Below are 23,935 nucleotides of genomic sequence, written 5' to 3' on the forward strand. Positions count from 1 at the left end.
ATTACAAGCTTGTGTTGGAATGCAACAAAACTAATTCAGACAACAACATATCTTCAGTTACTGGATCCCTCATTGTCAGGACAAAACCTGTTTTTCAATAAGATTGAACAGTGCCTACTTATGGATTTGGAGATGTTACTGTGGAGATGACTCATGGAGACATACGACCAGCTGTCTCTGATGACATAAAACACACGTGTTCACTGAAAGGACAATAAGAATATATACCTTCTCAGGTCCCTTTGCAGTTCTAAAACCGTGATCATATGAATCGGAAGGAAAGGGTAGGGGGTATGGTTAATCTTTGCTTAAGATGTAAGAATAAAAAAAATCTCCTATAAACTTCCGAAATAAGTTCTGAGACGAGACATCTGAAAATAAGGAGCTGCATTATTTGTATGTTTCTTCACTGCCAAGATGTGTTCAAGCCTGCTATACCTGCCATTGTATTGGAAGGCTTAATGAATTTCATTTATTTTCTGCAACAACGATTACATAATTTATTGCACAAAAAGACATTTTTGAGAGTGATATTAATTACATGAGGGACAATAGGCATGAACCAGGACTGTTCTGAGCAAATCGGAATCTGAGGTCACCCTGCCATGTTCAGGTGCTTGGACCTTCAGGAAAAGATTGCCCATCTTGTCATTTGACCAGGCACTAAAGTGACAAGACCATCCTTGAGAAGTCACATCCAAAGATAAAATTCTGATCCATTTCTAGTTTTAGTGCTTCGCCACTGAACACTTAACGTATGTCTTTTACACTCAGGTTGCAAAACACAGGCCCAAGACAAAACTCTTCCCCAAATCTTCCGCTGGTTTTTCCATCTCGTAAGTGGTGCCACTATGCATCTGTTAAATTGTTTAGGGGAAACCTAGAAAAGCACTACCTTAATCAGTGTTATCCTTCCTCTTAACTGTGTGTCCTAATTTCTCCACATCTTAAGCGCAGTGACCAAACCGGATGAGAATTCTAACACGGGCCTGACATCAAATGGAAAGGAAGGATAATGCCCAGGAGTTCGAATGCTATCCTTGTTTTTAATTAAGATGCAATTCACGTAACAAAATTAACTTTTTAAGTGAACAATTAAGTGGTAGTACATCCACAATGGTGTACAACCACTTCTATCTATTCCAAAACATTCTCATCACTCCAAAATAAAGTCCCGTTACTCTCCATTTTCTCCTCCCCCCCTTGTCCCTGGCAACCACCAATCTGCTTCCTGTTTCTATGGATTTACATCCGGGTATTTCATGTGAGACTCATACGCTATGTGTATTACTTTTTTGGTCTAGCTTCTTTAACGTGTTGTTGAGGTTGATCCATTGTAACATGTTATCAGTACTTCATTCCTTTTTATAGCTAAGTATACCTTTTATGGTAAGTATGCCATTGTAGATGTATATCACAAGTTTATCAATTCATCCAGTTGAGTTGTTTCTACTGTTTGGCTAATGTTCATAGTGCTGTTATGAATGTTCCTGTACAAGTATTTGAGTCCCTGTTTTCAATTATTTGGGGTATATGCCTCGGAGTGGAGTTGCTGGGTCGTACTGAAATCGCACATTTAACTTTTTGAGGAACTGTCAAAGTTCCCCTCAGCAGCTGTACCGTTTTACCTTCCACCATTGATGTATGAGGGTTCCAATTTCTCCACACCTTCACCAACACTTATTTTGACATTTTAAAAATTACAGCCATCCTCATGGGTGTGGTCTCTCATTGTGGTTTTGATTTGCAATTCCCTGATTACTGATGATGTGGAGCATCTTTTGTTGTGTTTGGCCACCTGCGTATCTTCTTTGAAGAAATGTCTGTTCAAGTCCTTTGTTCATTGAAGTTCTGTTGTTGGGTTCTGAGTTCCTTATATATTCTGGGTACTAGGCCTTATAATATTTTCGCCTATTAGTTTTTGCTTTATAATATCCTCATTGTTTTCAAACTAACTTTATGTAGTATGTACACTTCTCAAAAAAGAAACATGCAAAAGGGCAAACTGTAAGAAGTAGTTTTCTGTGTTACGTTTTTTGTGACAGTCTGTGCATATATACACAAATATAATGTATGTTCTCTCCTCCTCCCTCTCCCTTTTTTACACAAAAGGTAGCTACAAACAGTGGTTTATAAACTGCTGCCATTGTACAGATACAGTTTAACCAGTACCCTCTTTTGGGGACATTTGGCGGTTTGAAATTTTTTACTGTTACAGATATACACAGGTTGGTAACTAGGTCTACACAAGTTGTATCTCCAGGATACTGAGAAGTAAAAGTTATTTCTGAATTATGGTTTTCTTCATATTTGGATATTGTTTCCTAATGATTATTAGGTATCTGCTAAGCAATTTTTATTAACTTATGTTGATTACTATTTTTATGTCAAACTTTACAGTCTAGGCATTTTCTAGAATTAAAATTAGAAGTGGCACAGACTTTCATAAGGCTTTCCTTTTCTCATCTCTGTTAATACTGTTTTCTTTCTAATCTCATCCTCAGAAACTGTTCTCAGCAAAGAAACAAGTTTTCAATATGCCATCTTTTCTAGTGTTACTAAATTTTTAACCCCTCTGGTTGTAGAAGGAAAGGTGTAACGTGATTTTAGAGCAGGAAGAGCTAACAATTAAATCTTCAAGTTGGGCTAGGGTGCGGGTGGCTCACGCCTGTAATCCCAGCACTTTGGGAGGCTGAGGCAGAGGCAGGCAGATCACCTGAAGTCAGGAGTTCGAGACCAGCCTGACCAACATGGTGAAACCTCGTCTCTACTAAAAAATACAAAAATTAGCCAGGCATGGTGGCGGGCGCCTGTAATCCCAGCTACTCGGGAGGCTGAGGCAGGAGAATCGCTTGAACCCAGGAGGCGGAGGTTGAAGTGAGCCGAGATTGCGCCATTGCACTCTAGCCTGGGCGAGAGAGCAAGGCTCCCGTCTCAAAAAAAAACTTCAAGATTTAAGGTAAAACAGAGCTAAGGACTGTCCGGTGTCATGCTGTTTATGTCAGTGCTAAGACAGTACAAGTCTCCAGCTTCCCAGAGCAGGGTTCTCTATACTCACTGTACTTACCACATTCATGTTAAAGACCTTGAGAAAGCTACTTCTCTCTAGGTAGAGGTTCTGGGGAGCAGTGAGGTTGTGACTTCGTCTAACACTAACACAAATTACAAGTCTGTTTTACCAACTATTAAGTGAAGTCCTATATCTAGGGCCACTTAACAGTACTGGGGTACATTATATAGTGATTTTTTAAAGTACTTTAAAATTTTATTTTTGTTCATTTTTAAAGAATTGGCAGTAAATGCTTCCCATAAACAGCAATTAAATGGTATTTTTATTGGAGGTGAATCTTTTTACATTATGGTAATTTTGTTATTCAGCATATGCCTTGATACTTTAATATCCCTTAGAATTTATTTCTCCCATACCTTAGGCAAGGAGAAATAAAGCACATAAATTAGGCATATGGTAACTCATCTGTAAAGGAATGTGTATTTTTCATGAGTCAGTGTGAACTCCCTTTATGAACAGGGCACCATGTTACCACTGGAAATACAGAATATAAGGTCAGGCTTGGTGGCTCACACCTGTAATCCCTGCACTTTGGGAGGCCGAGGCAGGTGGATCACGAGGTCAAGAGTTCAAGACCAGCCTGGCCAATATAATTAAAACCCCATCTCTACCTAAAATACAAAAAATTAGCTGGGCATGGTGGCAGGTGCCTGTAATCCCAGCTACTAAGGAGGCTGAGACAGAAGAATCGCCTGAACCCAGGAGGCAGAGGCTGCAGTTTGCCAAGATCACGCCACTGCACTCCACTCCAGCCTGGGTAACAAGCGAAATTCCATCTCAAAAAAAAAGAGCTTCCTTCCTTCCTTCCTTCCCTCCCTCCCTCCCTCCTTCCTTCCTTTCTTCTTTCTTTCTTTTTCTTCCCTCTGTGGCCCAGGCTGGAATCTAGTCGACTCGCTGCACACTCCCCACCTCCGGCTCCCATGATTCTCTTGCCCCGGCCTGCGGGCTGCCTGGGATTGCCGGCGCGCGCCACCACCGCTGCCTGCTTTTACTCCTTTGGCTGGAGGCGCGGTTTCGCCATGTTGGCCAGGCTGGTCTCCAGCTCCTGACCTCGAGTGCTCTGCCCGCCTCGGCCTCCCGAGGTGCTGGGACTGCAGACGGAGTGTCGCTCACTCAGTGCTCGGTGTTGCCCGAGCTGGAGTGCAGTGGCGTGGTCTTGGCTCGCTGCAGCCTCTGCCTCCCAGCCGCCTGCCTTGGCCTCCCAGGGTGCTGGGATTGCAGCCTCTGCCCGGCCACGGCCCCGTCTGGGAGGTGCGGAGCGTCTCTGCCCGGCCGCCCATCGTCTAGGATGTGAGGATCGCCTCTGCCCGGCCGCCCCGTCTGGGATGTGAGGAGCGCCTCTGCCCGGCCGCCCCGTCTGGGAAGTGAGGAGCGTCTCTGCCCAGCTGCCCATCATCTGGGATGTGAGGAGCGCCTCTGCCCGGCCGCCCCGTCTGGGATATGAGGAGCGCCTCTGCCCGGCCGCCCCGTCTGGGATGTGAGGAGCGCCTCTGCCCGGCTACCCCGTCTGGGAAGTGAGGAGCGCCTCTGCCCGGCCACCCATCGTCTGGGAAGTGAGGAGCGCCTCTGCCCGGCCGCCCCGTCTGGGAAGTGAGGAGCGCCTCTGCCCGGCCGCCCCGTCTGGGAAGAAGTGAGGAGCGCCTCTGCCCGGCCGCCCCGTCTGGGAAGTGAGGAGCGCCTCTGCCCGGCCGCCCCGTCTGGGAAGAAGTGAGGAGCGCCTCTGCCCGGCCGCCCCGTCTGGGAAGAAGTGAGGAGCGCCTCTGCCCGGCCGCCCTGTCTGGGAAGAAGTGAGGAGCGCCTCTGCCCGGCCGCCCCGTCTGGGAAGTGAGGAGCGCCTCTGCCCGGCCACCCTGTCTGGGAAGTGAGCGCCTCTGCCTGGCCGCCCATTGTCTGGGATGTGAGGAGCGCCTCTGCCCCGTCCCCCTGTCTGGGAAGTGAGGAGCGCCTCTGCCCGGCCGCCCCTTCTGGGAAGTGAGGAGCTCCTCTGCCTGGCCACCACCCTGTCTAGGAAGTGAGGAGCGCCTCTGCCCAGCTGCCTCGTCTGGGATGTGGGGAGTGCCTCTGCCTGGCCGCTCCGTCTGGGAGGTCTACCACAGAGGCCAGAAGCAATGTGGGGGCTGGACGTGGTGGCTCACGCCTGTAGTCCCAGCACTCTGGTAGGCCGAGGCGTGTTGATCACTTGGGGCTAGGAGTTCGAGACCAGCCTGGCTAACCTGGCAAAAAACATATGAAAAATACAACAGACAAACCAACCAACCAACCCAGCGACAACAAAACAGGTCTACCCTGGAGTCATACTCCAATTTTTTCTATTTTCCTCCCTTTCTGATCCTTTATCCCACTTTCTTTTTCTTCCTCTTCCTTCTCCTTTGTCAAATAGAGGATTGAGTTATTATCATTGATCCATACAAAGTCCCTCTCTCATTTATTTTCTTTAATTCCCACCCCCCATTTCTATTCCCCGTCTTCCCATGTGCAACCTTCCTAATATGTTTGATATGCATCTTGTTGTTTGTATGTATTTTTAGAAAATGTTTGTTTTGTGTGCAAAAAAATTAAAAAAAAAAAGAAAGAAAACGATATATGGATATATGCTATCATCCTTGCCTTCTAGGAGCATAAATTGTATTTGCTAAGATAAAACATTCCAAATAATGTTATTCTGCCCTGAGTTTGCAATCTAGTGTTCAGTTAACAGATAAAAACATTTTGATCGACTACTATTTGAAGATGGTATCCAGGCCATCTACCATGAACTAAAGCAAGCTACCCTTAAAGTGATAATCTACTTGGAAAACAGCATTCTTTATAGTGGGGTTCCAAGAACCTGGCATCATACATACATACATTTTAACATAGCATCTTGGCAGCAGTATTTGGTATTAATTGGGGGAAAAATTAGTGATACCCACTGGATTATTTAACTGCATAACTGTTTAAAGAAATTGGGCAATGTGAGAATCAAGACTTAGTAAAATAGGTTTGGATTAGATTTCTATCTTTAACTTGAGAACAAAACAAGCACACTTAAAATGTACATTTATGGGATAAAATATGTAAGTAAAAAATATGTCCCAACTTCACTGACATTGGTAGTGGACACTGTGATGTGCTGCCCAGATACGCACGTGCTCGCTCGCTCTCTCTCACACACACACACACCCCCCACACCTGAAACACTCATTTCCCCAGCTTCCAGGAATGTTGGTGGCTGATGGCTCCCAACTGACTCCCTCTCCAATATTGTCTTCAGCCTCAGGTTATGACCCTTGTATCCACTAGTCCACGCAGGGTCATAAAGGACCATCACCCTGCCTCAATATGGCCTAACTGCAGGACCATCTCAACTCTAAAGAATTAGCTGAGGACTTTCCCGACTACATCCCAGCCCAATTTCTTCCTCTTTCCCAGTCTGTCTGCTTTCCAAGATCAGAATATTGATCTTGGAAAAAGCATTCCCATATGAACTTTTCACACCCTAATCTCAATCTTTGAGTCTATTTCCCCAAGGAACCTGACCTGCAACAACATTCTAAGCCAAAAGCCAAGAAAATGACTTGATTTTCACTTGGACAACCCAACTATTTCTGATGATTTTTTTTTTCTTGCCTGTGCTTCTAATTTGTAGGGCAAGGGAAAAAAGCTGCCTTCAAATTTTTCTGATTCTTAATGTTTTATGAAAATGGAAAACAACCCAGTAACAGCTTACCTCATTTGGTAGATCACCCAGGCATATTATTGAAGCTCCCCACCTCTAACCCTCCCTGCCCCATCCACGTTAACATCCATCTCCAAAGTTAATGGATCTTAAAGAAACTGAACTCTGCCAGGCGCGGTGGCCCACACCTGTAATCCCAGCACTTTGGGAGGCCGAGGCAGGTGGATCATGAGGTCAGGCGATCAAGACCATCCTGGCTAAGACGGTGAAACCCCATCTCTATTAAAAATACAAAAAATTAGCCAGGCCGTGGTGGCAGGCACCTGTAGTCCCAGCTACTCGGGAGGCTGAGGCAGGAGAATGGCGTGAACACATGAGGCGGAGCTTGTAGTGAGCTGAGATCGTGCCCCCGCACTCCAGCCTGGGCAACAGAACGAAACTCCATCTCAAAAAAAAAAAGAAACTGAATTCTAATATATGCATTTCCAATAACATACCTAAGTGGGACTGGCTTGTCATTATGGTGTTGGTGATAACTGCCAGGCTATATTTTGTTTTAAACAATCTTTCATATTCATGGTGCGGTACTGACATTTTATGGATTCAGTAAGCTATGGATATTTCCATTTCATGGGTATTAGAATTGTGTTGAACTGGTATATCACAGAATGCTCACAAATTTTAATCCATCCGTATTAAAGTGAAACTGCTATTTCAATATATGCAGAAAACAACATACTGGATATTTTCACCTCTGGGATAAATGTTCAAAAGGAAGAGAACGTCCTGGTTTTAAGATTTTATAAAAGAAATCTATCTCTAGTACCAAATACCATATTGAGATTATAATATTCTTGCAGTCTAAATTTAAGCTATTGTGGAAACTTTTGCATTGTAAAAAGAAAAGTTCATGTGTGTGTGTGAGACATCAAAGTGTATCATAGATAATCCTAAAACAATGTAACAATCATTTAACCCAAAGTCAGTGCCCTTTAAATGGAATATATCTTTTTCATTATTTGGTTATAAAATATACAGAAGGTACTGGGGAAGCAACAATGGAAGAGGCAGAAGCATTCTTGGCCCTCAAGGAGCTTACACTCTACAGAGCAATACTAACATTGAGCAATTACAAGTACAATACAAAAGGAGCTTATATGTGGGAAGCTAACCTCTGAGGCAGGGATGAAATTTAAAACTTTTAATGTCATCCTATGCATTGTTAAGGAAGCAGGGAAAACTCAGGAAATAACTGCATTAAGACATTTGAGCAAGGGTAAAACAGAAGGAGAAAACCTCAGCTCTTGACTTGAAACAGACAACCTATTCAAGATTTCAGGTGCTTTTTTTTTTTTTTTTTTTTGAGACGGAGTCTCGTTCTTGTCCCCTAGGCTGGAGTACAATGGTGCTATCTCAGCTCACTGCAACCTCCGACTCCCAGGTTCAAGCGATTCTCCTGCCTCAGCCTGTCGAGTAGCTGGGATTACAGGCACCTGACACCATGCCCAGCTAATTTTTGTATTTTTAGTAGAGACGGGGTTTCACCATGTTGGCCAGGCTGGTCTTGGACTCCCGACCTCAGGTGATCCGCCTGCCTCGGCCTCCCAAAGTAGTGGGATTACAGGCATGAGCCACCGCACCCAGCCAGATTTCAGGTGCTTTTAAAAAAGTAACTGAAATTTTATTTTTACTTAATTCCTTTATATATATATATATATCTGAAATTAAGGCAAAAAGCATGATATGAGACCCAAAAAATCTCATACCCTACTCAACCAACTAAGTGTTTAGGACCTAAACAGGGCAAAAGATTTCAATAGCACTAACAGCTCAAGGAATGTATAGGTTAAACCTTTTGTTTTACATCCAGAAAATCAGAAAACTCGGCTAAACATTGTATATATCAGAAGGTTTTAAAAATAATTTGTAAGATTTAATCTTACCAAAGAACGCTTACTCATTTAAAGACATCTTTATAGCAGCCCTTCATATCATCACTGGAAACTGTTTATTAAAAGGGAGGAGTATGGGATACAGAAATAGCATGAATCAAAATCTCACACTTAATCCTTTAATGTTAATTGGATTTCAGACTGAGTGAAGTCTGACTAAAAATCACAGCAATGGGACAAAGCACTGCTTTGTTTTAAAACTGCACATGTGCTTTCTCCCCTGAGAACCTTTGGTTTAGACTTTTTGTACAGTAAGACATTTCATTAAATATGGTTAGATTTGCAGTCTAAGACCTTAAGTGACACACTCAATGACAACATTCTTATAAATTATAGGCAATTATAAGTCCTCCTTCTGGTTTCTCTTCTGTGCTTCATAAATATGTACATCTTTTTCAGGATCATAGTGAACCTTTCTCACAGTAAATTGCCTCTCCAGCATTGCTAAGAAGTTGTTATCCCGTTCATAGCGAATTCGGCATGCTAAAAGAATCACAGAGTGATTGCTACAGAGATGTTCCAGTGTTTGAAGAAGATCTGTGAATGTTTCTTCTAAATATATGATATCAGCTCCAAGTATCAGGTCAAATTCTCCAGGAGAAAAACTCCCCAAATTTTGTCCCCAAGTCAGCTCCTTAACAACAGTTTTGGGTTGGATATGAGGAGGTAAGTTGGCTTGAACGTTTGATTTAAGAAATTCTAATGCTACTTTTCGATCCGTGATAGTCACATGAGCACCTACAATGTGGAACAAAGAAAAAGTGATGTGCACATCAGTACAATTCTGTTAGGTAGAGAGGGGGTCAAGTTAAATGTAGTGTCTCTTAAATATTGCATCTGATATGAAGAATATCAGTCATGCCTTTCATGGACAGCTGCAATAGAAAAATGACTCACAGCTCCTTTTGCATTAACTACTGGTAAAAGTGACTCTTGATTTGCCTCTATGACATACCTGCTATTTGCTAAAATTGTGCCTATAAATTGCAGAATTGGCTGGGTGCGGTGGCTCATGCCTTTAATCCCAGCACTTTGGGAGGCCAAAGCGGGAGGATCACCTGAGGTCAGTAGTTGGAGACCAGCCTGGCCAACATGGCCAACTAAAAATACAAAATTAGCCAGGCGTGGTGGCGGGCACCTGTAATCCCAGCTACTCGGGAGGCTGAGGCAGGGGAATCACTTAAACCTGGGAGGCGGAGGTTGCAGTGAGCTGAGATCTAGCCACTGCACTCCAGCCTGGGTGACAAGAGCCAAACTCCATCTCAAAAAAAAAAAAAAAAAAAGGTAGAATTAGCCAGTGACACGGCTGATGCTTCTGAATTCTGCCAACAGAGCTGGCCCATACTTTATTCATTGGGTCATTATCTTTAAGTCAGTTGGCCGCAGGGTAAAATGGAATCCAAGAATGAAAAATCTGGGAGCAGGCCAGGTATGGTGGCTCATGCCTGTAATCCCAGCACTTAGGGAGGCTGAGGCGGGAGAAGCCCTTGAGCCCAGGAATTCAAGACCAGCCTGGGTAACACAGGGAGACTCCATCTCTACAAATAATTTTTTTTTTAATTAAGCACAGTGCACACCTGTGGTCCTAGGTACTCAGGAGGCGGAGGTGGGATATCATGTGAGCGTGGGAGATCAAGGCTGCAGTGAACTGTTATTGTGCCTGGGCAACAGAGCAACACCCAGTATCAAAAAAATATATATATATTTGGGAGCAGACTATTATTGCAAAGATGACAAGATACCAAAAACAGGGAAAGGCTGTTTTGTAAGGTTACCGTTTAAAAAAGAATCATGGAAGAAATAAATTGGCTACTAAGAAATCCCAGTCCACTTCTCCTTAGGCTGTTATGAAGCAGCCAACTTAACATGTTTTACATATATAATTATTGAAAAATTGTAAGCTTAAAAATTAATTTTATTAATGTAGGTTAAAACGCTTGTTCTTAATGCTAAGTTTCTACACACAGTGTAGGAAAATTAAACTGTTTCTTATGGGTTGTTGATAAAAAGATCCTTTTTTTTTGACCAATGTGGGTAAAAGAAGAACTTAAGGTGGAGCAAGCACATAAGGTCAGGTCGGATACACCTCATCTACGTTGTAGGAAAGATATAATATGTGTAATACTCTTTACTTCTGGCCCCAGAAATTCTGAAATTTAAAATTATGTTTCAATCTTTCTTAAAATTCTTTCCTTTTGCATCCTTCTTCAGTTTGTAATCTTCACAGGTAATCTTCCCACAGGATTCCAGACTAGTTGCAGTAAGCACTATTTCAGTGGCAGCTGATACTCAGTGTTTCTTATCTTGACACATAAGTTAGGGCAGTAATTCAATTTGACATTTACAGTCCTAGTATGAGATACTGATGAAAATGCTCAATTTGTTAGATTTTACAAGCCTGAACCTACCACTTTGACCATTCGTTGCTAGACAGTGTGTTGCTCAATGGACAGATTTCAATGACAGTTTTCATCTTTTCTGAAAATAAAAATTGCAGACAGCCAGGCCGAGTAGCTCAACCTGTAATCCGAGCACTTTGGGAGGCCGAGGCAGGAGCATCACTTGAGCCCAGGAGTTCAAGACCAGCCCTGACAACATAGAGAGATCCCATCTCCACAAAAAATAAAAAAATTAGCCAGGCGTGGTGGCATTATTCAAGAGGCTAAGGTGGGAAGATCACTGGAGCCCAGAAGGTCAAGGCTGCACTTAAACAACAACTTTAGGCCAGGCGCGGTGGCTCCAGCCTGTAATCCCAGCACTTTGGGAGGCCGAGGCAGGTGGATCATGAGGTCAAGAGATCAAGACCATCCTGGCCAACATGGTGAAACCCCGTCTCTACTAAAACTACAAAAATTAGCTGGGCATGGTGGCACGTGCCTGTAGTCCCAGCTACTCAGGAGGCCGAGGCAGGAAAATTGCTTGAACCTAGGAAGTGGAAGTTGCAGTGAGCTGAGATCGCACCACTGCACTCCAGCCTGGCGACAGAGTGAGACTCCGTCTAAAAAAAAAAAAAAAAAAGAAAGAACAACTTTAACTTAGCACTTAAAGAGCAAGTATTTTCACTTACATTACTGTCATACAATTCAGTAATTTTTCAATGATTATGTATGTATTAAACACATATAGATTGGCTGCTTCATAACAGCCTAAGGAGAGGTGGACTGGGATTTCTTAATAGCCAATTTCTCTCTTCTATGATTTTTTTTTTTTTTTTTCCGAATATACAGAGAGGGTTTTGCCATGTTGTCCAGGCTGGCCTCCAACCCCTGGGCTCAAGCAATCCACCCGTCTTGGCCTCCCAAAGTGCTGGGATTATAGGCGTGAGCCACTGTACTCAGCCCTATCATTCTTTTTTAAAATTTTAACCTCACGAAACAGGCTTTCTCTATTTTTGGTATTTTGTCATCTGAGCAATGAGCCATGGTCATGCCACTGCACTCTAGCCTGGGCAACAGAGCGAGACCCTATCTCTTAAAAAAAAAAAAATGCAGACAGCCTTTTCCAAGGTTTGAGTTAGAACTGTATCTCTGAATTTCTTAACAGTACACAGAACACTCTGCAGGCAATACTGGAGTGACTGAGTCATCTGCATATCACCTCAGTGTTCCTTTTACCAGCTCATACATAAAGGCCTTCTCTAATGCCTGTCCCAAGCATTTCAAAGGCTACTTCTAACCTGGTAGGTATTCCAGAAGTCTGAATAGGATCTTAATGTCAGTTGACCACTCCCTGTAATTCCACACATATCTGAATGACTACCATCAGCCATGGAACAGATACCTACCTCTCCCCTCATACAACTTACATTCAAGTGAGAGATAGGCAGTAAGACGTTTTAAAAAAAAAAAAAAACAGAATATCCGGCTGGGTGCCGTGACTCACACCTGTAATCTCAGCACTTTGGGAGGCCAAGGCGGGTGGATCACCTGAGGTCAGGAGTTCGAGACCAGCCTGGCCAACATGATGAAACCCTGTCTCTACTAAGAATACAAAAAATTAGCCAGGCATGGTGGCAGGCACCTGTAATCCCAGCTACTCAGGAGGCTGAGGCAGGAGAATCGCCTGAACCCGGGAGGCAGAGGTTGCAGCGAAGATCACCCCACTGCACTCCAGCCTGGGCGACAAGAGCAAAACTCCCATCTCAAAAAAAAAAAAAAAAAAAAAAATACAGTGAAACCCAGCAGCAGCATTTCCTTCAGCCCCACTCACAGAGGCACAGACTGGGGACAGCGGAAGGCTGCAGTTAACCTGGCTTGTTTTGAAGCAAAGAAAGGTAGGCGGTCGGTGTCAACCGTACATGAAGATGGTGATAAAATGACTGCCCGTGAGATTTATGCTGGGTAAGGAGGGTGAGACAGTATTTAGTTCAGAAAAGACTAGTGGAAACTGACCCAATGAGACAACACAGTATGCTGTCAATTAGTAATGGGAAAAGAATGTATAAACATGTGTCATCACTTTTTGTTTTAGTTTTATAACACCTTATTTATGCAAACATTCGAGCACATACTATGTACTAGAGATACAAAGATGAGGAAGAAAGTCCTTACCCACAGCTCAAAGTCTCATGCGGGAGAGACACATAAACACAGTTGTGATGCAGCGTGGGAAGAAAAATAATAGAAACATGAGTGTGCGCAGGAAATCACGAGGTCACAAAGGAGAAATTCTTCAAGAGGAGCAGAGGTCAAAGAAAAATTCAAAGGAAGGGAAATCTGAGCTTACGCTTAAAAGATGAGGCATGAACCAAGGGAAAGATGTGAAGAAAGGGCATCCAAGGCAGATGGGACAAGCCAGAGCAGGATGTGTGTCCCAGGAACTTCATGCACTCCAATCTTGCTGAGAAAAAGTGAGGCTGAAGAGTCAGGCAGGATGAGATAACAAAGCCTTACTAAGACGCCTGGGATTTAGCCTGCAGGCAGGCAGTGGGAAGGCAAAGAAGTGTTCAAGCACAGGTCATGCCATCAATTTTGCATTTTAGATGGACCACTCTGACAGCTATTGAGAAAATAGGTTTAAAAAGTCGAAACAGAGGCAGATAGGCCAGGTGGGAGAGTGATGTGATCATGCAGGCAGGTGACAGATGATGAGCGCTCAAGCCGGGCAGTGGGAGTGGACAGAGAGAGACAGATCCAGGAAATAGTTAAAAGACAGAATCAGTGGGACTCCAAGGGGTAGGGGAGGTAGACGGGAAGTCAAGGAGTTGGGTGGGGGCAGTGACTACTTGGAAGGCGATGCCAACTCAGAATAAAGGAGGAAGAACAAGTTTAGAAAGAAAAGAGTTTGGGTTTAAACGGATACCATTTGAGGTGCTGGGAAATAGCCAGGTATAGATATCCAGCTTTCAGTTAAACACACAAGCCATAAGTTCAGCTGAGATTTGCACTCGAATTACAGAAAAATCGAAGACAGCATCTTCCTGAGTATTATATTTCAAGACAGTGGTCCCCAGGCTTGGCTAGGCATCAAATCACATGGGAAGCTTTTAAAATTCAGATTCCCTGACCCCATCCCATTTTACAGAATCCTCCTATCTTCAAGATGGGGTGTTTTTTTCGGCCAGGCACGGTGGCTCACACCTGTAATCCCAGCACTTTCGGAGGCCAAAGCGGGCGGATCACGAGGTCAGGAGATCAAGACCATCCTGGCTAACACAGTGAAACCCCATCTCTACTAAAAATACAAAAAATTAGCCGAGCATGGTGGCGGGCGCCTGTAGTCCCAGCTACTCAGGAGGCTGAGGCAGGAGAATGGCTTGAACCCGGGAGGCGGAGCTTGCAGTGAGCCGAGATCGCGCCACTGCACTCCAGCCTGGGCAACAGAGCGAGACTCCATATCAAAAAAAAAAAAAAAAAAAAAAAAAGATTGGGTGTCTTTATTCTATGGATACAGCAGTTCCCTCTTATCTGCAAGAGATACGTTCCAAGACCCCCAGTGGATGCCTGAAACCACAGATAGTAACAAACCCTGTATATAAGATGCTTTTTCCGATATGTATATACCTATGGTAAAGTTTAATTTCTACATTAGGCACAGTAAGAGATAAACAATAAATAATAAAACAGCATAATTATAACAATATACCATAATAAAAGTTATGGGTGGATCACAAGGTCAGGAGTTCAAGATCAGCCTGGCCAAGATGGTAAAACCCCATCTCTATTAAAAATACAAAAAAAAATTAGCCTGCTGCAGTGGCAGGTGCCTGTAATCCCAGCTACTCGAGAGGCTGAGGCAGGAGAATTGCTTGAACCCGGAGGCGGGGCAGAGATTGAAGTGAGCCAAGATCACACCACTGCACTCTAGCCTGGGTGACAGAGTGAGACTCTGTCTCAGAAACAACAACAACAACAAAAGGTATTTGAATGTGGTCTCTCTCTCTCTAAAAAATATCTTATCATACTCTAGTCACCTGTTTTCAGACCAAGGCTGACAGTGGGTAACTGAAGCTGGGGAAAGTGATCACAGGTGAGGAGGGACTACTATAGTTCCAAGTAGCATAAAGACCAGGGAGATTTTCAAACTAAGAACGAGGGTTTGAGTGTCAGATTGGATTCAAATTCTAAGCACAATCCATTAGCTTTGTGACCTCAGGCAAGTTACTTACCCTCCAAGAAGCCTCCCTTTCACCACTGGAAGGGCGCTGTAAGTAGGTAAGGCCTACTTACCATGCAGGGTCACTGTGGGAATGAAAGGGTGTACAATGCACAGTCCTCAGAACACAGGAACTACTCAGGAATTAGCAGCTGGTTTTTAACAGCAAAGTCTCATCACCCTATATTAATATCTACATAGCACCGTTTTTGTTTTTTTTTTAATCTTCTTTCTTTACCTCTACCCACTAAACTCAGAACGTAAGCTTCTGGAGAAACCTGCCAACCTGTTTACTGCTCCATCCACAGTGGACCTCCAGGCTTGTGGTGGGTTCTCCCCAAATTCAGGAATAAATGACTAAGGTTACAAAAAGGGAATATACTTTAAAAAGAATAATAATTAATCTCTTCCTGACATTTCAAAATCACTACCTGTTTTAGTACTCACTGATTCTATTTTGAAGAGACAAACATTTTCTTACCCTCAGGCTCCAACAGCAAAACTTCTCCAACCTAATACTTTGAAGCGACTACAAATAGTGAGTATGAGAATTATACAGTAGCAGAGAAATGCTTATGACATAATGTGAAAACATCATTTGTATAGGTGTGTGTATAGATACACAAAACACACACACACGCAGACATATATATTTACATATATATAATCATAATTACAACTATGATTAAAAATACAGATGGAGAGAAACAAAACATACAAAAATGCTAATGGTAACTATGTTGCAGAGTCATGAATAATTAGAATCATTGCTGAGTTTTTTTCCCTCTTCTTTAAGCTTATTTTTGTAATAGTTACATCAGTTTTATAACAAAAGTATTAATTTTCATAACTTTAAAAATTATCTCTCTGCTGCTTGAATCAGAATAAATTTCCATGATTTTCAAAAAGTCTTCAATCTAGTTTGTTCATCTCTTATTCCAGAATTATTTGAGTGCATACTGAGTGGCAGGTGCTATCCAAGGGCCAAGGACACACAATGAAACATGGTCCCTTTCCTCAGGAGCCTTGGCCTTCCAGGAGAGACAGACACATGAAACACCTGCCTACAATGAAATGTGACAGACCTGGGATAGAGGTGGGAGTATTCCAAGTGCTATGGGGAAAAGAAGGCAGAAATTAACCCTTTGCAGTGAGGCAGGAAAGGACTCTACAAGGCCACAGTGTAACTTGGGCATGAAGCATGCTTTGCTATGTGGTGGTATCTGAAATATCTTATTCTGACTTTCCCAACCCCAGAGATCCAGATTGCTAGATCAGAAAAAGCAGTACTCAAGAGAGTAATCAACACTCGTGGAGCACTTCCTTTGTGTCACTCAGTGAACCAGCAGATGTTATACACACAATCTCATTGGTTCCTCACTGTGGAGTAAATATTACTATTATGCACAATGTGCAGATGGGGTAATCAATGTTTAAAGGTTAATCAACTTGCCCAAGGTCACACGACTAGTAAGAATGAAAAGAAATGTCAAAACCAAGTATAACTAAGCCTATGCACTTTGCTACACTAACATGTCTATACACCAGCCAAGAAAATTTTGCATGAAGCCCTGGTTCTCAGGAGGAAACAGAGAAACCTCATTTCCCCTTATAGTAACTCTTATATCAGCAGAGAGAGAAGCTGGTGTTACAGAAAAAAAATAAAACAGGCCGGGCATGGTGGCTCACTCCTGTAATCCCAGCACTTTGGGAGGCCAAGGTTGGCAGATCACTTGAGGTCAGGAGTTCGAGACCAGCCTGGCCAACATGGTAAAACCCCATCTCTACCAAAAATAAAAAATTAGCTGGGCGTGGTGACACATGCCTATAGTCCCAGCTACTTGGGAAGCTAAGGCAGGAGAATTGCTGAAACCCGGGAGGTGGAGGTTGCAATGAGCCGAGATCATGCTACTGCACTCCAGCCTGGGCAACAGAGTGAGACTCCATCTCAAAAAATAATAAAATAAATAAAATAAAATAAAATAACTGTGTCTAACAAGCCTGGTTTTGAGTCCCAGATCTCCAGTGGTCAGGACTTCAGAAAGTAGCTTAATCTCCCAGAATCCCAGCTTTGTTTGAAAAATGAAAATTAAAAATAATACCTAACATACACGGGAATGTTATAAGGCTCACCTGAAAAGAATAAAAGGCAGTGTACCAGCAAGGGCTTTATCGATGACTTAAGTGCTGTGGTTGAAGATGGATGGAAACCTCTGTCAATTTACACAGACTTTTAACCACCACCCCTGCCCATGCTCCCTATCGAATTTTGGAAAGCAACAGCTAAGCAGAAAAAGGAATAGTGAAAAAGAATTGGGTTTCTGGAAAATAGGCAGAACAAAAGAGGGACTTAGCTGGTCCTTAAATATCTGTAGACAATGTGATGGGTTTAGAATACTCTGGAATCCTGGATCCTTCCTACCCAAGTGTGGCCTGAGAACCAGTAGTGTCGGCATCACTACTGACATTTCTACTGCTTGTTAGAAATGCAGGTTCCCAGGCCCCCGTCCAGCCCTGCCAAATCAGAATCTGCATTTTAACAAGAGCACCAGGTGACAATATGGAAGTGATAAATATTATACATGGTATCTTGAAAGCTGGTCTACCCTTATGATTAGATAGCTTGAACTATATATGTCAGAAGTTACAGAAATGAGTCAACAGTCAATAATAAAAATAACAATGAAGCCTAAAAATGCTCTAGCTCCAAGCCTCAATTAATGTGTGTATACCAAATTTTAAAATGACAAACCTTGATATCAAGTCAGAACTGTATACTGTTCATACAATTTTAAAAATAAGAAGTCAGCACAAACTATAGTGGGGGCTAGCCCTCCCTACAAGAGAAAAACCAGCAAAGTTTCCTCAGCAATGAAGAAAAGACTATCTGCTCTATCTCCCTCACAGGGTTAAATCAGATAGTGTATGGGAAAGAAAGCCCCTGAATGTGAAAAAAACTCTATACATGGGTAAGATTATTCTCCTTGAATCAACTCACTTTAAGATCGTATTACTGGCATCACAGAATTGAAGGGGGCAGAGCAATCTCCCATGGGAAGTATAAATAACAGAGTGTGTGTGTGTGTGTGTGTGTGTGTGTGTGTGTGTGTGAGAGAGAGAGAGACAGAAATTAGAAAGAGAGAGAAATTAGCCCGTTAGCCTCACTGGAGTTAAGAGCCCCAGCAGCTGGCCCACAACTCGTAAGTATAAGCAAAAGATAATAACCCAGTAAGGGGAAAACCCACAATGGGTTTTGTGCTAAGAAAACAGCAAATGCACCTCTCAATGAGTTCTGCTCACTAAGGAGTCAGCGCATGACACTCACCCAGCAGGGCAGCCACTATGCCCACCAGCCCCGTGCCAGCACCCAGCTCCACGGCAGAGCGGCCCCTGAGCTCCACAGCTCCCATCTCCAGATACGTGGAAAGAACAATGGCCTGAGTGAAAACACAGTGTGATGACGATTAAGGTCAACATGTGCTTGAGTAGCTGCAGGGTTTCAGGTCAGCTACACACACCCCTCTCCCACTTCGAGGTTCAATTCCCAGCTTAACAACACACACAGGAACTTAGCTGGTGCAGCAAGGTAACCTCCCCCTTATAGCAAGCACAGGGTCCCACAGCAGTGCCCAGAGATGATGCCCACACTAAATGGGGTCCTGCTGGATCTGGAAAGCTTAATTTTTTTTTTTTTTTTGAGACAGTCCATCCGTCACCCAGGCTGGAGTGCAGTGGCACAATCTCGGCTCACTGCAACCTCCACCTCCCAAGCTCAAGTGATTCTCCCACCTCAGCACCCCCAGTAACTGGGACACAGGCATGCACCACCACACCCAGCTAATTTTTGTAGTTTTTTTGGTAGAGATGAGGTTTCGCCATGTTGGCCAAGCTGGTCTTGAACTCCTGAGCTCCTGCATCAGCTTCCCAAAGTGCTATAGGATTATAGGCGTGAGCTACCACACCCAGCCTGGAAAGCTTAACTTTTTACTGTGTCACGGCACTTTTATGCTTGAAGTTTACACAACTATTCTGCAAGAACTGACATGAACAATTTCTATCATTTTGTTTAAGAGAATGCCCAGTTCCTAAACCAAACTCAAGTCAGCAAAGCCACAACTTCACCCATGGGGAAAAAGCAACATGGCCGGGCGTGGTGGCTTACGCCTGTAATCCCAGCACTCTGGGAGGCCGAGGCGGGTGGATCACGAGGTCAGGAGATCAAGACCTTCCTGGCTAACGCAGTGAAACCCCGTCTCTACTAAAAATACAAAAAATTAGCCAGGCGTGGTGGTGGGCGCCTGCAGTCCCAGCTACTCGGGAGGCTGAGGCAGGAGAATGGCGTGAACCCAGAAGGCGGAGCTTGCAGTGAGCCGAGATCGTGCCACAGCACTCCAGCCTGGGCGACAGAGCGAAACCCCGTCACAAAAAAAAAAAAAAAAAAAAGGCAACACATTGCCCAAGGGTCTCTGAACTGCATTACTCACGGTCATCACCCCACAGGGGCCCTCACCATACATTTTGGGCATCAGAAGGTAAGTTTTGGCCAAAGTTTTGGATACTTGATGTGTGGTTTTAGCATTTGCTTATGACCCTACAGAAAGAAGTGTATAAAGCTAACATAACTTGTTACTATAATTTATTTCTCACAGCCACATGCTGTGAGTATAATTGGCAATTCCTCTTCTTGGTGAGCATTTACGAGTCTTCCCATTTCTCATTATTATTATTATTTTTTTTTGAGATGTAGTCTCACTCTGTCACCCAGGATGTAGTGCAGTGGCGCAATCCCAGCTCCCTGCAACCTCTGCTTCCCAGGTTCAAGCGATTCTCCTGCCTCAGCCTTCCGAGTAGCTAGGACTACAGGTGTGCGCCACCACGGCTAATTTTTGTATTTTCAGTAGAGATGGAGTTTTGCCATGTTGGCTAGGCTGGTTTCGAACTTCTGACTTCAAGTGATCCGCCCACCTCAGCCTCCCAAACTGCTGGGATTACAGGTGTGAACCACCACACCAGGCCTATATCTTTATTATTACCAGAGTAATTTTCATGTAGTTACCTGGACTGGATTCCTAGAAGTCGTAGTACTACATTAGAATATATTGAGATTTTTATTCCTACGTGTTTAACATCCCTAACAATGTTAAAACTGTCAAACTGTATTTATGCCAATCATGCATTCAACATTGAGTTCCCACTGAGTCCTAGGTGTGGGGCTAGATGCTGAGGGCTCAAGTCAGAACAGGGCGGGGAGAGGAAGAAGTTAAAAAGCAGTTACAATTTTTTAACAATTACAACTATGGAAAACTTAAAGAAAACACATAATCTTCATTTTGGGCTCTGCCACTTTACAATACCCTGTGGAATAAAGAGACTAACTCGGCCGGGCGCGGTGGCTCACGCCTGTAATCCCAGCACTTTGGGAGGCTGAGGCAGGTGGATCACTTGAGGTCAGGAGTTCCTGACCAGCCTGGCCAACATGTCGAAACCCCATCTCTACCAAAAAATACAAAAATTAACCAGGTGTGGTGGCGTGCACCTGTAGCCCCAGCTACTCCAGAGGCTGAGGTGGGAGAATCGCTTGAACCCAGGAAGCGGAGGCTGCAGTGAGCCAGGATCGCGCCACTGCACTCCAGCCTGGGCAACAGAACGAGACTATGTCTCAAAAAAAAAAAAAAAAAAAAAAAGACTAACTCGTGTCCAAAGCAGTTGGGGGCTTTCCTTCCTATCCTCTGCGGCAAGTCATTAACTTTCTTCAGCTTTCATTTACACCTTTAAAATGTAATCTATGTGGAGGGACAAGAGGAGTGACTAAGGGATACGGCTTTGAGAGTGGCAGTGATAGTAAAACTGTTTTAAAATTGAAGCGGTAATAGTTGCACTACTCTGTGAATATACTGTATTTTTAAAACCGCACTGAAATGTGCACTTTAAATAGGTGAAGTGTATGGTATGTGAATTATATCTCAATAAAGCTGTTCTAAAAAAAATAAAAAATAAAAGCCAGTCTTGCAAGTGCGGACGTTTTCAGAGGTCCCCCAGGGCTTACTTACCGCATCCCAAACCACCGCTGCGACTCCCAGGTGTCTCCAGTTCTGCCGGATCTGGATCGTGTGGTTTGCAAAGGAAAAAGTTGCAAGAGGCTTGTGGAATTTCTGCAACCCAAATTCCGTTGTCTCCTCATAGGGCACGAGGGCCATCCCGCCTGCACCCCGCCCTCTGCTCAGACCTGCCGTGCAAAAGAATCCTGGGTGACGCTCTGGCCAAAAGATACATTATCTGTTCCTAACTAACTCCAAATGCTTTTACGGTTGTTTACGAGTTCAAAAGAAAAAAAGAAACAGGTGGAGGAAGACTTTGTCCAATTTCTTTTGCATGGCTCTTCCGAATCTGAGTGAGATTTGGCTCGGAATTTGGGTCAACGGATGTGTTTGGGGAAGAAAAAAAAAAAGTCCAGAACATTCCAACTTCCGCAGAATACCCTATACACTGCACTGCTACCACTTGGTGAATTCAGAACTACACAAGCGGCGGAAGCGGCGGTGATCGCCCAGGGCCCCAGGGCAGCGCGGAAAGCAGCGCTTCCAACCCAGACCCGGGCGCCCGGACTGCAGCTGCAGCCAGCCGGGCGGGCCGGGTTCTTTCGTTACGGTTTCGCTACCCACCTCCCCTCCTCCATCGGCTGCTTCAATAGTGATAACAATGGGACCGAACCTGCCCTTAGACTGGGTGTTAGCGGTTTGATAAACCAGAAATACACGGTCGCCGCAGTTCCGTCTCCCCGACCCTGGAAGTGAGCGACACTGCGGGCCTCCAAGCGGCTCGCGGGGACAGCGGGGACTCGGAGGCCTCCCCGAAGTCCCCCTATAGCTGCCCCCCACTCACCCCTCTCCCGGGACAACCAGTGCGCCCTTCCTGCCCGCGGGCCCCGGAGCTGCGGCAACCCTCCAGGGGTGAGAGGGAGACCAGGCGAGGAGGGTCACAGGGCCTCTCAGGATCCCCAGGCCATGCGGGGCGCCGTGAGCTGCCCGGCGGAGCACCCAGGGTTCGGCCGGGCTGAGGCGCCGCCACGCCGGTACTTACGGCTCGGGAGGCGGTCCCGCGTGGGGCGCGCGCTCCGCTTTCCCCGCCCCGGGCTGGCTGCGAAAACCGCCGGCCTTAAAGAGCCCGAGGGAGGGGGGCGGGCGGCCACGGCCCGGAGCCACGCATTTCCGGTCTCCCGGTACCCCGCCTCCGGCAGGTGCCCCTGGAGCTCAGGGCGAGGGCGGGGCCAGGCCGTGGCGCGGTGGAGGAGTGACGTTGCGGGAGGGGGGACCGGGGCTTTCCCTCGTGCGTTCCCAAGGTACCCGGAAGACCTAATCCGTTTCCCCGGCCGCCAAGGGAGGCGCTGTGGGGGCAGGAGCAAGAGTGAGATCCGGGTGCCCAGCTGCCGCGGGTGCGCCGGGAGAGCATGGGGTGCCCCGGGCTCTCCTAGCGGGAGAGAAAAGCCACCCACCTGGCGCTGAATGTGCCCCTCGACCTTTTCTATCATGTGCTCCGCCGCTCTCTGCCTCTGACTTTCTCGCTTGCGCGTTGTGCCTGTTTTTTAAAGGTGGCGCGTTAGCGGATGATGGAGACAGCGCGCTCCAAAGAATGCATGGTCACTCTCGTCCCCGCGTCTCCACGGTGGGGTCAGAAGCGGCGTAATAGCCCGCTTGGCGGCAATCGAGTGGAAAAGTCACAAAACCTTTTTCAACTAAAGCGCAGTGGGGGAAGTGAACACGTGGCGCCCGAGTCCAAGTTTTTAAAGTGGGTCGGGGGGCGCGGCGGGCTCCGGCTACAGTCGGAAGCGCGGAGCTCTGGGCGCGCGCTTGGCTCCAGCCCGGGCCCCAGGCGGCGCTGCAGACTCCAGTGCCCCAGTCTCCCTCCTCCCGATGCCGAGGCGCACCTGCCCGTGAGAACCCACGCTGGACGTGGAAGATGCCGAGGGCCTGGCACCCTGGCCGCAGGCCCTAGCAGAGCGCGCGGCTGGAGTAGGTCCCCTTGAGTGGGACCGTGCGGGGACCGGCATCCTCCCGGGGATGCCTCCTTTTCCTCCTGGGCCCCCTAGCCTGACGCCGCCCGCTGCGCTCTCAGCGCGGCTGCACGTTAGAACCAGCTGGGGTAAACCTCCCTTACCAGTCCCCGGCCCCGAGAGCCGGCCATGGGAGGGGGCCCGAGCGCTGATTTTTTGTTTGGCTTTTTGCTTTTGTTTTTTTTGAGACGGAGTCTCTCTCTCTCTCGCCCAGGCTGGAGTGCAAGGGCGCGAACTCGGCTCACTGCAGTCTCCGCCTTCCAGGTTTAAGCGATTCTCCTGCCTCATTCTCCCGAGTAACTAGGATTACAGGCCTGCGCCAGCACGCCAGCTAATTGTTGTGGGATATTTTTTGTTTGTTTTTTTGAGACGGAGTCTTGCTCTGTCGCCAGGCTGGAGTGCAGTGGCGTGATCTCGGCTCACTGCAGCCTCCACCTCCCGGGTTCAAGCAGTTCTCCTGCCTCAGCCTCCGAAGTAGCTGGAATTACAGGCGCCCGCCACCACACCCGGCTTTTTTTGTGCTTTTAGTAGAGACGGGGTTTCACCATGTTGGCCAGGCTGGCCTCAAACTCCTGATCTCCAGTGATCCACTCATCTCGGCCTCCCAAAAT

General features: G+C 45.6%; 1 protein-coding gene across 14 annotated transcripts in view; it reads right to left on the reverse strand.

The window, feature by feature from the left end:
- The window catches only part of METTL21A (methyltransferase 21A, HSPA lysine), a 45,494-nt gene extending 22,351 nt beyond the window's left edge, over nt 1-23,143 (reverse strand). For 3 of the 14 annotated variants that reach the window (XM_055290413.2, XM_055290412.2, XM_055290411.2), the window contains exons 1-3: nt 22,355-22,485; nt 21,325-21,500; nt 18,600-18,711 (exon numbers count right to left, since the gene is read on the reverse strand). In XM_055290413.2, coding sequence (XP_055146388.1) covers nt 18,600-18,711; nt 21,325-21,471 — 259 coding nt within the window. In that variant the 5' untranslated portion in view covers nt 21,472-21,500; nt 22,355-22,485. Of the gene's footprint in view, nt 1-7,719; nt 9,419-15,287; nt 15,361-17,407; nt 17,462-18,599; nt 18,712-21,324; nt 21,501-21,985; nt 22,513-22,766 lie in introns of those variants that run through there. The other 11 variants (XM_055290407.2, XM_063645059.1, XR_008659636.2 and 8 more) reach the window with 11 other exon arrangements.
- Between the last annotated feature and the right edge of the window lie 792 nt (nt 23,144-23,935).

Source organism: Symphalangus syndactylus, chromosome 8 (genome assembly GCF_028878055.3).
Source record: "Symphalangus syndactylus isolate Jambi chromosome 8, NHGRI_mSymSyn1-v2.1_pri, whole genome shotgun sequence".
Taxonomy (NCBI): Eukaryota; Metazoa; Chordata; class Mammalia; order Primates; family Hylobatidae; genus Symphalangus; species Symphalangus syndactylus.